General features: G+C 47.5%; 1 protein-coding gene across 1 annotated transcript; it reads left to right on the forward strand.

Moving 5' to 3' along the window:
- Window positions 1-1,298: 1,298 nt before the first annotated feature.
- Window positions 1,299-9,492, forward strand: LOC106539627 (uncharacterized). The gene is made up of 4 exons (XM_087711224.1): window positions 1,299-1,387; window positions 3,159-4,147; window positions 5,194-5,290; window positions 7,972-9,492. Exons 2-4 carry the CDS (start codon window positions 3,299-3,301, stop codon window positions 9,210-9,212), a joined length of 2,187 nt encoding a protein of 728 aa, XP_087567350.1. The 5' UTR covers window positions 1,299-1,387; window positions 3,159-3,298; the 3' UTR covers window positions 9,213-9,492.
- Window positions 9,493-14,852: the final 5,360 nt, after the last annotated feature.

Genomic DNA, 14,852 nt, shown 5'->3' on the forward strand with positions numbered 1-14,852 from the left:
GTGGGGGGTAGAATCAAGAGAAATTTAGAGTGCAGGGGGTTAGGCCTGCTAGCTAAAGAGAATGGGATTTAATCTGGGGGAAAATATCCAGATTATGTCTATGGATATTCTCAATCATCCAGGCCATAGCTGTCCAAGTTATCCATTATCCAAAGAGCCAAGGTGGCGCAGTGGTTAAATGCAGCACTGCAGGCTACTGCTAGATCAGCAGTTCAGCGGTTCAAATCTAACCGGCTCAGGGTTGACTCAGCCTTCCATCCTTCTGAGGTGGGTAAAATGAGGACCCAGATTGTTGGGGGCAATATGCTGACTCTCTGTAAACCGCTTAGAGAGGGCTGAAAGCCCTATGAAGCGGTATATAAGTCTACTGCTATTTCTTTCTAATAAATGATAAACCATTTAATGCAGCATTTCTCAACTGTGGCTGCTTTGAGACATAGGGACTTCAACTCCCAGAATTCCCCAGTCAGCATGGCTGGCTGGAGAATTCTGGGAATAGAAGCCCGCATATCTTAAAGTTACCAAGGTTGAGAAACAGTGATCCACGGGGGTCAATAGGAGTCAACACCCACTTGATTGGGATAATCAATCAGCCATTCCATCGGCTGGCTTTGCTGGGGAATTCTGGGAGTTGAAGTCTACATGTCTCAAAGTCGCCAGGTTTGAGGAGCAGTGCTCTAAACCAGTGTTTCTCAATCTTGGCAACTTGAAGATGTCCGGACTTCAACTCCCAGAATTCCCCAGCCAGCATTCGCTGGCTGGGGAATTCTGGGAGTTGAAGTCCTGACATCTTCAAGTTGCCAAGGTTGAGAAACACTGCTCTAAACAATAAACTGTACGATCGTGTAGGTCGCCGGTTAAGCATTTAAGGTGCTTTTTCAGGAGGCAACTGGACTGTTTTTTTCTTTTCTTTTGAAGACATTTCACTTCTCATCCATGAAGCTTCTTCAGCTCTAACTGGATGGTGGGGAATGGAAAGATTTTTACTCCTTGCAGACAGCTGGTCATTTGGGTTCGTTTGGACTAGAATCGTTGAGGCCACTTGAGGGGGGGTTATTTGTATCCCCAGGGTCACCTTCTCGGCCGCAGGGTGTTTTGCTGCCCTGTGTCCCTTCCCTGTTGAAGATAGGTGCAGGCTGTTGGGGATGAGTCTTGTGTTTAAGGGGGGGTGGGTGGGTGTTAAGCATTTCAGGGGTTAAAACCTTAGAGACGCGCCTGGAAGGCGTCTCCTAGAGCGGCAGCATAGGTCAAAGTCCGGCTGTGTGGTATAAGAAGAGGAGTGGGGGGGAGAGGTAAATGGAACGCGAAAGAGGGGGAGAAAACATGAACGTTCCTTCCGGTTGGAACGCTGAGCCCTGCACGGCAAAAGATGAATGGAGGCCGCGTGGTAAGGTGGGGTCGGGGGGAACGGGAGCCGGGAGAAGTCGCCGGTGATGCGAAAGGGGGCAGTGGGCTGCAAGGTTGTGCACGCGCAGAAGCGGCGGGGGGCGCCCTTTAAGCCCCATCCTCCCTCCCCTTCGCTTTCAGGTAATCACCAACCCCATGCTCCCCAGCAATCTTCCCTGCTATATCTCAAGATAAGATAAGATAAGCTTTATTGTCATTGTTTTACTGTGAGCAGACTGGCTCACAGTAAAAATGAAACTCTGTCGCCTGCTCTTAAAAGAAGATGTGTGTGTGTGTGTGTGTGTGTGTGTGTATGTATGTATGTATGTATGTACGTGTGTATATATATATATATATATATATATATATATATATATATATATATATATATATATATATATATATCCATAAACATCCATCTCACGCACATATGCGCATGCTACATACATATACATACACACATGTGTTTGTGTATATGTGTGTGCATGTGTTATGCGTGTGTATATAGGTGTATAAATACACGAAGGGACGTGGTGGCTCAGTGGCTAAGATGCTGAGCTTGTCAATCGGAAAGGTCGGCATTTCGGAGGTTCGAATCCCTAGTGCCGCGTAACGGAGGGAGCTCCCGTTACTTGTCCCAGCTTCCGCCAACCTAGCAGTTCGAAAGCACGTAAAAAATGCAAGTAGAAAAATAGGAACTAGTACATTTGTGTGTGTGTGTGTGTGTGTGTGTGTGTGTATAAATACATAACTATGTATGTATGAACAGGTCTATACATTTAAATGGTGATGGTAGAAAATATTGGCTGAGGGGAAAGAGATGCTGCCTAAGGAATAATGAGATAAAGGAGCTTGGGGAGCCCAAGCTGAAAAACAGCTGGCAGAGAAAGAAACTCCAAAAAGAACCTCTTTTAGTGTTACCAGCTATTAAAAACAAGATGTCAAGAGATCTGTACTTTCAGACTTGTCGATCAGATTGGCAGTTCGAATCCCTAGTGCCGTGTAACGGAGTGGGCTCTCGTTACTCGTTCCAGCTTCTGCCAACCTAGCAGTTCAAAAGCATGTAAAAAATGCAAGTAGAAAAATAGGAAGCACCTTCGGTGGGAAGGTAATGGCATTCCGTGCGCCTTCAGCGTTTAGTTATGCCGACCATGGAGACGTTTTTGGACAGCGCTGGCTCTTTGGCTTTGAAACGGAGATGAGCACTGCCCCCTAGAGTGGGGAACGACTAGCACATATGTGTGCAGGGAACCTTTATCTTCTAATAAAATAGAATTAGCTTACCTGGATGGATTTCCAGTCTGGTGTATCTGGAAAGATTGACAGTTAAAAAAGGGATCGGAAGGTAGGAAGTACGGATAATTTTCAATTTACAATAGTTCATTTAGCGATCGTTTGAAGTTACAACGGCGGGGGGAAAAGTGAGTTGTGGCTGTTTTTCACACTTACGACCATTGCAGCATCACTGTGGTCACGTGATTTACATTTGGATGTTTGACAACTGACTCGCATTTATGACGGTGGCAGCGTCCCGCGGTCATGCGGTCCCCTTTTTGCCACCTTCTGACCAGCAAAGACGATGGGGAATCATTTCACAACTGTGGTGATTCACTCCCAACATGGCAAGCAAGGTTGTAAAACGGGGCACAGCTCACTTAACAATACTTAGCAACAGAAAACGTTGGGGCTCAGTTGTGGTCTTAAGTCGAGAACTACCTGTCATTTTCTTCTCGTTTTAATTTCTATTCTCTCCCACTCTTCCCCCTTTTTAGAAAGAAGTTCCTTGGCAGTGGGCTACTAATGCCCCTACCTCTAATTACTGGTCACCTTGCAAATATCCTGTAATCTCAAAGGGCGCACTGGGATGCTTTGGAAGGCAAGGCTGACGGTTGGCCATTAACCTTGGTGCCGAATGGCGATGGAAGAGGGAGCCCTGTTGGATTTGGCCCCCACAATCCAGGCCAGACCAAAGCCAGAGGTGACCTTGGATGAAGGCGTGGAGGAGCAGGAAGAAGGGGAGACAGATGTGCCAGCTGAGGAGGAGATGGTGGGATGGGAGGACGCCTGGGAGGAGACCACAGATGCCGGAGTAGGAGTGAAGAGCAGCGAACGTACTGGAGGCTTCCCGGCTGGAGGTACCAGGGCTTTTCTGATGAGCTCCCCAAGAGACTTTGGTAAAGAGTTGGGCCTGGGCGTTCCCAACTCTGAGGAGAGCCGGTGGAAAGACTTTCTTAAGACAGTGGAGGCTCCCGGACTCAGCTGCTCAAGCCTACAAGAACTGAGCTCCTCCCTCCACAATACTTCTGCCACACTTCCAGCCTCCGTCAAGGTGAAGGCCGAAGGCACCCAGTTCACAGTAGAACGGGAGACCCAAACCCAGCCTGGTTTCAGTGGGGAATCCCAAGAACCCCACCGAAACCCGAAACCCTCCGAGCCGCCGAAAGAAGAGCTTCCAGAGGGGGACACGGTCGTTTCGGAGATCCAGCGCCAGCACTTCCGCCAGTTCCTCTACCGGGAGGCCGCGGGTCCCCGTGAGGCTTGCAGCCGCCTCTGGTTCCTCTGCTGCCGGTGGCTGAAGCCGGAGAGGCACACCAAGGAGCAGATCCTGGAGCTGCTGATCCTGGAGCAGTTCCTGGCCATCCTGCCCTCTGACCTCCAGAGCTGGGTGGTGGAGGGTTGCCCCCAAACCTGTGCCCAGGCAGTGGCTCTGGCCGAGGGCTTCCAGCAGAAGGAATGGGTACCGGAGACTTTGGATGAGCAGGTGAGGAGGACGCGTGGTTTGGGATGAGAGTTCGGAGGCTGTGGCCCTCGCTAGAATTGCGTAGACCAGTCATTCTCGACCTTGGCAACTTTTAAGATAGTAAAGGACTTCAATTCCCAGAATTCCCTAGCCCAGGGTTTGGCAACCTTAAACACTCAAATAGCAATAGCAGTTAGACTTATATACCGCTTCATAGGGCTTTCAGCCCTCTCTAAGCGGTTTACAGAGTCAGCATATCGCCCCCACAGTCTGGGTCCTCATTTCACCCACCTCAGAAGGATGGAACGCTGAGTCAACCCTGAGCCGGTGAGATTTGAACCACCGAACTGCAGATAACAGTCAGCTGGAAATGGCTGCAGTACAGCACTCTAACCACTGCACCACCTCGGCTCTATATCAAAGAACCACAAAGGTCCTAATTGGAACCCCCCGTTCAATTATGGAGCCGTCCGGAAGTCTGGTTTCCCCACCATAGAGTCTCTTCCTATCGCGCCGTTCTTTTTCCTCTACCTGTCCTCACTGAAAGCCCTATCAATTGTAGAGTTGATCGGAAAACCCACCCCTTGCCATAGAGTCTCCTCCTGGCACGCCCTACTTCCTCTCTCCACCCCCACCCCCAAAATCGGAAGCTCCTCTCAATTTGGTGCCAACTGGCGACAGGGAGCTGCAGAAAGAGCCACATGCGGCTCCAGAACCAGAGTTGCTGACCCCTGCCCTAGCCAGTACATGTAGTCTTTGACGACCAAAATAGAGCCTTGCCCCGTTTGTTAAGCCCAACCTATTGTTCGCTATGGCCGTTTTTTGCTCGTTTTTGTCCCCCGCCCCTTGCAGGAGCACTCTGCAAGCTCCCTAAAGGCTATTCATGCTTTTTTTTGGGGGGTGGGGGTGGAAACAGGCGGTTTTTGGGAGGTTTGCAGAGTGCAAAAACTTTTTAAAAAAAATTTCCTCTTCAAAACCTTGCTGCATCTTATACTCCAAAAAATACGATAGATGCCCTTTAAGGCCTCTCCGCGTCTTTGACCTTAGCACTTCCTTTTCTGTTTCAGGTGTCGGGAAGAGAGCCAACCCTGAATTTTTCTGGGTCTGAGCAGGAGTCCTCGGACTGTCAACGGGGAGATGACAATGGAGTTCCCAACATCCGTGGTAAGTTCTTTGATGGGGCAGTTTCAACTTTTTCACTGGCGAAGCATGAAGGATGTCCTGGCTTTTGTCTGGATTTGAGATGGTTTGGATCAGTCTTCACGCTTCGCTTGCAAGAGAGTGATCAGGTTTTTAAGAGCCGAGGTGGCGCAGTGGTTAGAGTGCAGTACTGCAGGCCACTTCAGCTGACTGCTATCTGCAGGTCGGCGGTTCAAATCTCACCGGCTCAAGGTTGACTCAGCCTTCCATCTTTCCGAGGTGGGTGAAATGGGGACCCAGACTGTGGGGGCGATATGCTGACTCTGTAAACCGCTTAGAGAGGGCTGAAAGCCCTATGAAGCGGTATATAAGTCTAACTGCTATTGCTATTGCTAACCAGGCTGCTGCTGCCTGTCTCTGTGGTATCCTGGGGAAGGCGGTGCAGATCGTGGTGCCTTTTTATCCCACCTCTAAAAGGGAGAAGATCCCAGCAGTAGATCTTAGCACAAAGACCAACCAGCAATAACTGCCAGGAGCAGAAATAAACAGGCAGCGGCACAAAAACTAAATGGGGATTGGGGGGGGGGAGCATAATTTCTCACCCCCCCTCCTTCTGCCTTTTGTGATGCACAATGCCTTCAAATTTTCACTTTGTACGTTGACTTGAGAAGCGCCTTGGGGTTCGAAACAGATTTGGAAATTATCGTACAGATAAAACAGATTGTCCATTGCAGAAAATTGCCGATGGTATTTATTACTGGTATTTAGCCAGCCCTGAGTTATCTAGAAAAAAGCGAAGCAAGTCAAGCCTATGGGGATGGGAGACCACCAGGAAATCCAAAAGATGTGAACTAAACTGAGACATTAAAACAACCCGGGAACCAGGCAATGGCAAATTTCTTCCATACTGTACAGGTAGTTCTCGACATATGACCACAATGGAGCCCCAAATTTCTGTTGTTAAGTGAGACGTTTATTAAGTGAGCTTTGCCCCCTTTTACGACCTTTCTTGCCACGGTTGTTAAGTGAATCACGGAGGTGGTTAAGATAGTAACCCTGTTGTTTAGTGAATCTGCCTTTGTCAGAAGGTCGCAAAAACTGATCACGTGACTTTGGGACACAGGCATGGTCATAAATTTAAACCAATTGCCAAGCGTCTGAATTTTGATCACATGATCGTGAGGAAGCCACAGAGGTTGTAACTCTGAAAAAATGGTCATAAGTCATTTTGTTCAGTGCCGTTGTAACTTTGAACGGTCACTAAATCAACTGTTGTCGGTCAAGGACTACTGTACTTGAATTGCTCTCAGAAAAGTATATGGACTTGGTTGAACCACTGCGAATCCCCAGCAGCCCAGCCCAGCCCAGCTTGAGACTACAGTGTTATGTAAGCTCCCCGTTGGGAGAACGAGTACATTCAGAGAAGCGTTGGGAGAGTTGTGTTGGAGAACACACAAACCAGCATACAGAGACACTGCAGTTTAAATAGGCTTTTACTTTTGTGGAAATAGAGGTATCAGAGTCCATCAAACAGTCCAAGTCATACACGGATAATTCAGTCAGTCATCAATGTCTTCCAGTTAAGGGATAATCCAAATAACATAGTCCAGCATCATATAATCAGTTTGGTACTCAAAGTTTGCTAGCAGATGCAACACTTACAACACTCATGGCACTTTTTAACAGCCAGCTTCCAAAACACTCAGATCAGATCAGCCCAGCATCTAACGAACAGAGAGCTAACAGTCGTTCTGGCTCCCTCTTATGGCTGATTGAGGAAAACAGCAACCAATCACATTTTACAGCATGATTTAAAGAAACAGTTACAACATTGTTACATGATTTATATATTGCCAACCCAACCGTTAGAATTATATTCCTAACATACAGCCCCTCACCATTCCCAGTTAGTATATGAGAAGGCTGTACAAACAATATTTCCTTGTGGTCTCTCATCCAATACTAACCAGGCCCAGCCATGTTTAGCTTTGGAGGGTGGATGGGAAAAAGAGGCTCCAGCCAAAGTTATAATGGCACACGGGCCAGATCTAAGCACCCAATGGGCCGGATCCAGCCCATAGGCCTTGAGTTTGACACCCCTGACCTATATCAAGAGTCTCCAAACTTGGCAACTTTAAGACTTGTGGACTTCAACTCCTAGAATTCCCCAACCAGCTGTTGGAGTTGAAGGCCACAAGTTGAATTCTGGGCATTGCTGGAAACTGCAAGTGACTGATCCGTAAAAAGAGGGTGAAAATCTGGGTGCATCTTATACACTGAATGCAGCATTTTTAGCCTACTGAAACCCTGCCCTCTTTTGCAAAAATGGTTGTGCACAGAGTTTGGGAGGTTTGCAAAGTTGCTCCTGGGAGGGCTGGGGAGGCAAAAGCTAGCAAAAAATGGGCTGTTTTTGCTCGTCCCCACCCCCAGCCCCCAGCAGCACTCTACAAGCCTCCCAAAACCTCTGTATGTCTTTTTTTTTTTTTTTTTGCAAAAAAACGAGGTGTGCAGAGGGTTTGGGAAGCCTGTATAGTCCGAAAAATATGGTAGGTGAATAAGCCTAGATATCTCTAACATTGAAATATAGCCAAAGTGAGCATCTGATTTCCAGAAACTGAGTTTAAAATTCCGGGGAATAGTTTGGAAGTGGGAAGCCAAATGGAAACGCCAGATTTCCCCCTTTTTATCTCTTATTCCTTTTCCAGGTGAATCTTTGAGGCGCGCCGATAAAGCCACCGATCTACCAGACGTCGCAGGAGAAAGTACCAATGGGGTAGTGACGGGGAACTCGGAGCTGAAGGATTCCCCGAATGGCGAGCTGCAAGATTTTCCCAGAATTTGGCAGGGATTTGAAGGGGAAGCAGAGAAGAACATCGGGAAGGCCGTTCGTTGCAAAGGCATTGAGCTCATCGGAGAAAGCACAAATCCGAAAAAAGTCCGTCGAGTGAACAGTGAGGCTGTCGGAGTAGCCGACGATAACGCAGATATCATCGAATTTCAGGTCACCCACACAGGGAACATGCCTTATAAATGTCCAGATTGTGGGAAGAGTTTTAATTACAGCACCAGCTTGGTCAGACACCAGAGAATCCATACCGGAGAAAAACCATACAAATGTTTGGATTGCGGCAAATGTTTCTGCCAGAGCTCGGGCCTCACAATTCACCAGAGGATCCACGCAGGGGAGAAGGCCTACCAGTGCTTGGATTGCGGGAAGAGTTTCCGCGTGAAGTCGCACTTAATCAGGCATTCCATCATCCACAAAGGAGAGAAGCCGTACAAGTGCCCGGAATGCGGCGTCAGCTTCTGCGAACGATCGGAGCTTCGGATACACCAGAGGATCCACACGGGAGAAAAACCCTATCACTGTGCCGACTGCGGGAAAAACTTTTGCCGGAAAGCGGATCTGACGCTCCATCAGAGAATCCACACGGGGGAAATGCCTTACACGTGCTTGGAATGCGGGAAAGGGTTTCGCTGGAGCTCCAATCTCATCACGCACCGGAAAACCCACACTGGAGTGAAGCCGTTCGAATGCGCCGAGTGCGGGAAGAGTTACTATTCCAACATGAGCCTCGTCCGACATCAGCGGGTCCATACCGGAGGCACCCCGTATATCTGTTCGGACTGCGGGAAAAGTTTCTGCGACAGCACCAGCCTCACCCGGCACCAGAAGATCCACACGGGGGAAAAACCATACGCCTGTCTGGAGTGTGGGAAAAGCTTCAACCGTAACTCCAACCTCATTTCCCACCAGAGGACTCACACGGGGGCCAAGCCGTTCCTGTGTACTGACTGTGGGAAGAACTTCCGGTCGAAATCGGAACTTCACCGGCATTACACGGTTCACGCAGGAGAGAAAAATGACAACATTTTGACGGGGGACACTCAGGAGGGTCCTGCTCACGAGAAAACAACCAGCGAACTGGGACTCAGGAATGAATAGAGGCAGGAGGGCAGGAGCGCGTGGCAAAGGAAAAGTAGACCATCCAGAAAAAACTTGAGATTTTCAATAATTCTTGGAAATCATCCAGTTTGGGCCATAAAGCATTTGGTGGTGCCATCCACCTCTTTGTAGAACTGTTGATCGTCCCTACGGCTGATTTTCTTCCTTGTTTTTCTTCCTCTACAACTTGGCAACTTTTAAGACTTGTGGATTTCAGTTCCCAGATTTCTGCAGCCAGCTGTGGACATTGAAGCCCATAAGTTGAATTCTTTGTTGAGGTCTAGGGGTTGATTTGTAGGAATTGAAGTCCTCAAGCCAGATCTGCTGGCTGGGGAATTCTGGGTGTTGAGGTCCACAGGTTGATTTGTGGGAATTGAAGTCCTCAAGCCAGATTTGCTAGCTGGGGAATTCTGGGAGTTGAAGTCCACAAGTGGAATTGTGGGAATTGAAGTACTCAAGCCAGATCTGCTGGCTGGGGAATTCTGGGTGTTGAGGTCCACAAGTGGAATTGTGGGAATTGAAGTCCTCAAGCCAGATCTGTTTTTTGGGGAATTCTGGGAGTTGAAGTCCACAAGTGGAATTGTGGGAATTGAAGTCCACATTTGCTGGCTGAGGAATTCTGGGAGTTGAAGTCCACAAGTGGAATTGTGGGAATTGAAGTCCTCAAGCCAGATCTGCTGGTTGGGGAATTCTGGGAGATGAAGTTCCACAAATCTTAAAAGTTGGCAAGTTTGGAGATCCCTGCCCTACAATTTATTTTATGGACTATGTTTAAAAAAAACAAAACACGCACAACTTGCCCTTTCAGTTGTTTGGGAATACAATCTAATGTTTACATCAGGAATATTTGCTCCTTTAATAATGGAATTATGAATGTGATTATGTTTATTTTTATAAGGCATTTTTCAGGGAAAGGGGGTACGTTTTTGTCTAAGGCGCTTATGTCCTTGCATAGAGACCCCCTCTGCTGGCTGACCCTTGTTAGATTTCCTCTCTATCAAGGAGACCTTGAAGAGATTTCAGATTTTTCTTAAAAAGGAAGTGGGGAATATAGCTCTTAAAACGTTGGACTAAATATTTCTTTATTTGTCCGCATTGGCTCGCAGGGGTGTCAAACTCGATTTCAGCGAGGGCCGCATCAGGGTTGTGTTTGAAGCTGGGGGGGGGGGGCAGGGGGAGCATGGCCAATTCAACCTCTGCCCGTGTTTGGGGGCGCTTGTGGCGGCCCAAACACTCTGCCAGCGAAAATGGGCTCTGGAGCTCCATTTTGACTGCGGCAGCTTCCTGCAACCCTCTGCCAGTGAAAACGGAACTTGGGAGATGCTGCCTGCAGCCCTCGCGAGCTCCGTTTTTGCTGGCAGAGGCACCACGGGCTGGTCCTTTGCTGTTTCCAGGGCTCTCTCATACCAGATCTAAACACCCCGCAGGCTGGATCCGGGCCCGGGCCTTGAGTTTGACATCCCTGGGCTAGGGGTTTATGTGGGATACCAGGTAATCTTTTCAGGATCTGTAAATCTGGTTGATTATCCCGCTTGAAGGCCAAGCAGGAAACTGCATTTTCTTGCTTGGATCTCCCTAGTGTAGTGTTTTTTTCCACCTTGAAAGCTTTAAATTGTGTGGACTTCAATTCCCAGAATTCCCCAGCCAGCCATGGTATCTGTCTAGGGAATTCTGGGAATTGAAGTCCACGCAACCTAAAATCGCCAAGGTTGAGAAATACCGCTGTAGGATAAATGTGATAAATCTTAAAAGAGATTTGCTCTCTACATCAGCAGTATGTAGGAATGATAGTCCTTTGGCTTCTACTTTATCCACATAATGTGATTTTTTTATTTTTCTGGAAGTACTTAATTAAGTTATTAGGAAGGCCTAAAGAAGGCATTTAAAACATTCAGTTTAAAATAAAGCATTTGTTATTTTCTGTTCTGCTTGCCTGGTGGTTCCTAACCATCTTCTGTAGCTTTCTTCCGAATATTTTGAGAGAAAGATATTCCTTTAGTGTATTTATGCTTTGCATGGTATTTCCTCGGTTGTCACTTGTTTTTTTCCTCCTTGTTTTTGACAATTAACCGAGTAAAACTCATTAAAGAACTGTTTCTGACATTGGAACTGTTATTTAAATCACATTTTCCCATCTGGAAAAACAAACAAACCGGAAGATGAGAGAACTTTCCCAGGGGTTCCCATAAAGAAGAGGGAGTCAAGCTATTCTCCAAAGCACCTGAGGGTAGAACAAGAAGCAACGGGTGAAAACTAATCAAGGAGAGAAGCAACTTAGAACTGAGGAGAAATTTCCTGACAGTGAGAACAATTAATCAGTGGAACAACTTGCCTCTGGAAGTTGTGAATGCCCCAACACTGGGAGTTTTTAAGAAGATGTTGGGTAACCATATGTCTGAAGTGGTGTAGTGTGTCCTGCCCTTTTAACACTTAACCCTTCATTGTCTGTTCCACATCTCCCTGCTCTTGTTTCTCCCTCCCTCTCCCCCCCCCCCGCCCCCAAATATCAAACAAGAGAAATATCATTCTCTTGTTTGCAGTTAAAGAGGCCATGCAGAGAGGCAGAAGGCGGCTGAAAGGCCGCTTGGCCAAGGTCAGTTTCCAAGTGGCTGCTCCACATGGCCCAGGGAGAACGGCCTGTGAGAACTGAATTCTGCAGAGATCCAGAAGGTAAACAAGGCATTGAGGTGGGACATGGGGGGCCAAAGCAGGCCTCGTCTCCCAGGGACCCAGCAGGGCAAGAAGGGCTGGTGGGGGGGGGGAAGTTAGAGATGGGTGGGGGATGCTTCAGCATCTCTGCAAAGTGATGAAGCTGCCCGGTCCTTTGTAAGTGCAAATGACCGGATACCTTTTGTAAAATTTCTTATCTCCAAATCATGGGTCATACATGGCTTTGGAGAGGTATGTGGTAGCTTTGGACAGTTGCTAAATGATCTCTCGTACTTCCAGGATTACCGTATTTTTCGGACTATAAGACGTGCCGGTGTATAAGACGCACCAAGATTTCAAAGAGGTAAGTAAGAAAAAAAGGTTTTTGCCTTCCCTCAACCCCCAACAGCACTCTGCAGGCTTCAGCAGGACTGGGACAAGGCAAAAATGGCCCTATTTTTGCCTTGTGGGGCGTTGTTGCCTTGTCCCAGCCCTGCTGAAGCCTGCAGAGTGCTGCTGGGGACTGAGGGAAGGCAAAAAAGCCTGCGGGTTTGCGAAAAATGGGGCGTTTTTTGCAAAAATGGGATGCAGGGGCGGGCTTCGGGAGGCCAAAAATGGCTGTATTCGGTGTATAAGATGCACCAATATTTCACGTTCTTTTAATGGGGGAAAAGGTGCATCTTATACTCTGAAAAATATGGTACCTGTTGCCCCAGGTAGTTCTGACATGTTGACCGGTCCGTAAGCCAAGGACAACTTGTAAAGGGAAGAGTGAAAGTCCTATGAGTCAGCTCTGGACAATGTGGAGGACCCTGGGCAGGGTTCAGATTCCGAGCAGGGACCAGAGAGGCTGGTTGGCCACCAGCAGGCGCCTGAGGCATGGAGCAGCGGTGAAAGCCAAAGAGAGTTTGACGTCAGGCCCTGGAGCAGTAGGGAAGAGCTAAGGGAGTTAGTCCCAGACGCCAGGCAAAGACGGGCAGATAAGCGCCAGCAGCAATTACGGAGACATAGAAGATAATTGGGCCCAGGTGGTTGTGATTAGGCTCCTCCTAAGAGAGTATATAAGAAGAGACTTTGGGAGGAGACCTTTTGCAGGACACAACCGTTTTACTAAAGCTGGAGAAGCTCTTGTGTGTATTTCTTACCTGTGGGAGTCTGGGTTGCTGCCAAAGTCTTGTCTGTGAGTAATTACTGTGAATAAAACGTGGCTAACAGTAACCTTGTGTTGGCGTGACTCACTCACACACACACACACACACACACACACACACACACACACATAAACTGCATGTAGAAAGAGAGCTGGGAGATTGGTGGAGCTTTATATAGAAATATTTGTATTAAAAGGCCTGTAAAATTGGTCAACCTAAAAGCATTAGAAATCAGCAGAAATGATTTATTTGAAAACCATCAACAAGAAAACATGGTTGTACTTTAGGGAAGTAGGGATTTGTGCTTGAAATGCTCTTTCCCCACTTTCTCCAACAACATCATCACTTATTTTGGTCACCGATGGGCTCCTAAATTGTTCCGAAACTACCTTGGAAAATGGGTTAATTCAATAGGTTCTCTTATATTTGCAGATGGAGAAACATGTTCTTTTTATTGCTCTATTCCTCTCAACCCCCCCCCCAAAAGAGGATATGCTTGAAATGACTCTGCTTTCCTTATAGTCCCCCCTTTTCAGGTAGGCAAACCCATTCTGTGTCTAGTTTCACACAACAGGCTAAAATTGGTTTAAACTGATGTTAGCATAACAGTGCAAGATCCAGCCCCTTTAGCTGTAAACCAGTATCATGGCTCTATATGTTGTGTGAATCCAGGCAATAAAGGTTTATTACAGTGGTGGGTTATGGGTTATGACTGGTACGCCGGGGCGTACCGGTTCCTGCCAGGAGCACCAGGTACCGTTCTGGTACAGTGCTCCGGAGCGCCCACCCGCCTGCCCGTGCTCCTTACTGGTATTTGAGGTTTACGGGGCTTCTGCGCATGTGTACGGAGGGTACAGCACCTGCGCGACACTCTGCTGAACATCTGGAGTGTCGCGGAGGTGTCGTTGGCAGTAAGTATGCATGCATGCGCTGCGCACGTTCATATGGTGGACGCCCAGCCCCATTGCATCGTATCGGTTGCAACGGGATCCGGAACCCACCACTGGTTTATTAGAATAATTATTGTTTGGGAACTGCCCCAAATTTGATATAAAATGGGAAGGTATGTATTATATTTTTTGGACTATAAGATGCACTCCCCCCCCCCAAAAAAAGGTGGGTGTAAATGTCTGTGTTTCTTGTAGACCAAATACAGGCCTGTTTTTGGCCTCCCGAACTCTCCTCATGTCCCAGTTCTGCCCTCCCCAACGCCCAGAAGCACTTTGCAGGCTAAAAATGGGCCAGTTTTTGGCAAAAACAGGACGTGCGGAAGGTTTGGGAGGCCAAAAACAGGCCCATTTTTTGTGAAAATGGGACGCACAGAGAGTTTGGGAGACCAAAAACGGGTCTGTTTTTGGCCTGCAAAGTGCTTCTGGGGGTCAAGGAAGGCAAAAATGTAAGGTGACCAGATTTTCAGATTGGTAAAGAGGGACACCATTGACCGGGGGGGGGGGTTGGGGGGGAGGCTTGATTAAAAATTTTATATTTTGTCAAAAGGTCACAAAAGGCGATTACATGACCCCAGGACACTGAAACCATCATAAATACGAATTTGTTGCCAAACATCAAAATTTTGATCACGTGACCATGAGGATGCTGCAATGGTCGCTAAGTGTGAGAATGGTCGCTAAGTGTGAAAAATGGTCATCAGTCACTTTTTTCAATGCCATTGTAACTTTGGTCACTAAATGAACTGTTTGAAAGTTAAGGCTAGCTTGCATTATAATGCCTTATGCTAGCTTACATTTTCAAGAGAGAGAAGCTAAACTCCTTGTTAGAATTGAAATAGAAATGAGTAGAGTAGAGTAGAGTAGGGTAGGGTAGGGTAGAGTAGAGTAGA

This window comes from Thamnophis sirtalis, unplaced genomic scaffold, assembly GCF_051295495.1.
Source record: "Thamnophis sirtalis isolate CommonGarterSnake01/CBP01778 unplaced genomic scaffold, rThaSir2_p1.2 scaffold_3, whole genome shotgun sequence".
NCBI lineage: Eukaryota > Metazoa > Chordata > Lepidosauria > Squamata > Natricidae > Thamnophis > Thamnophis sirtalis.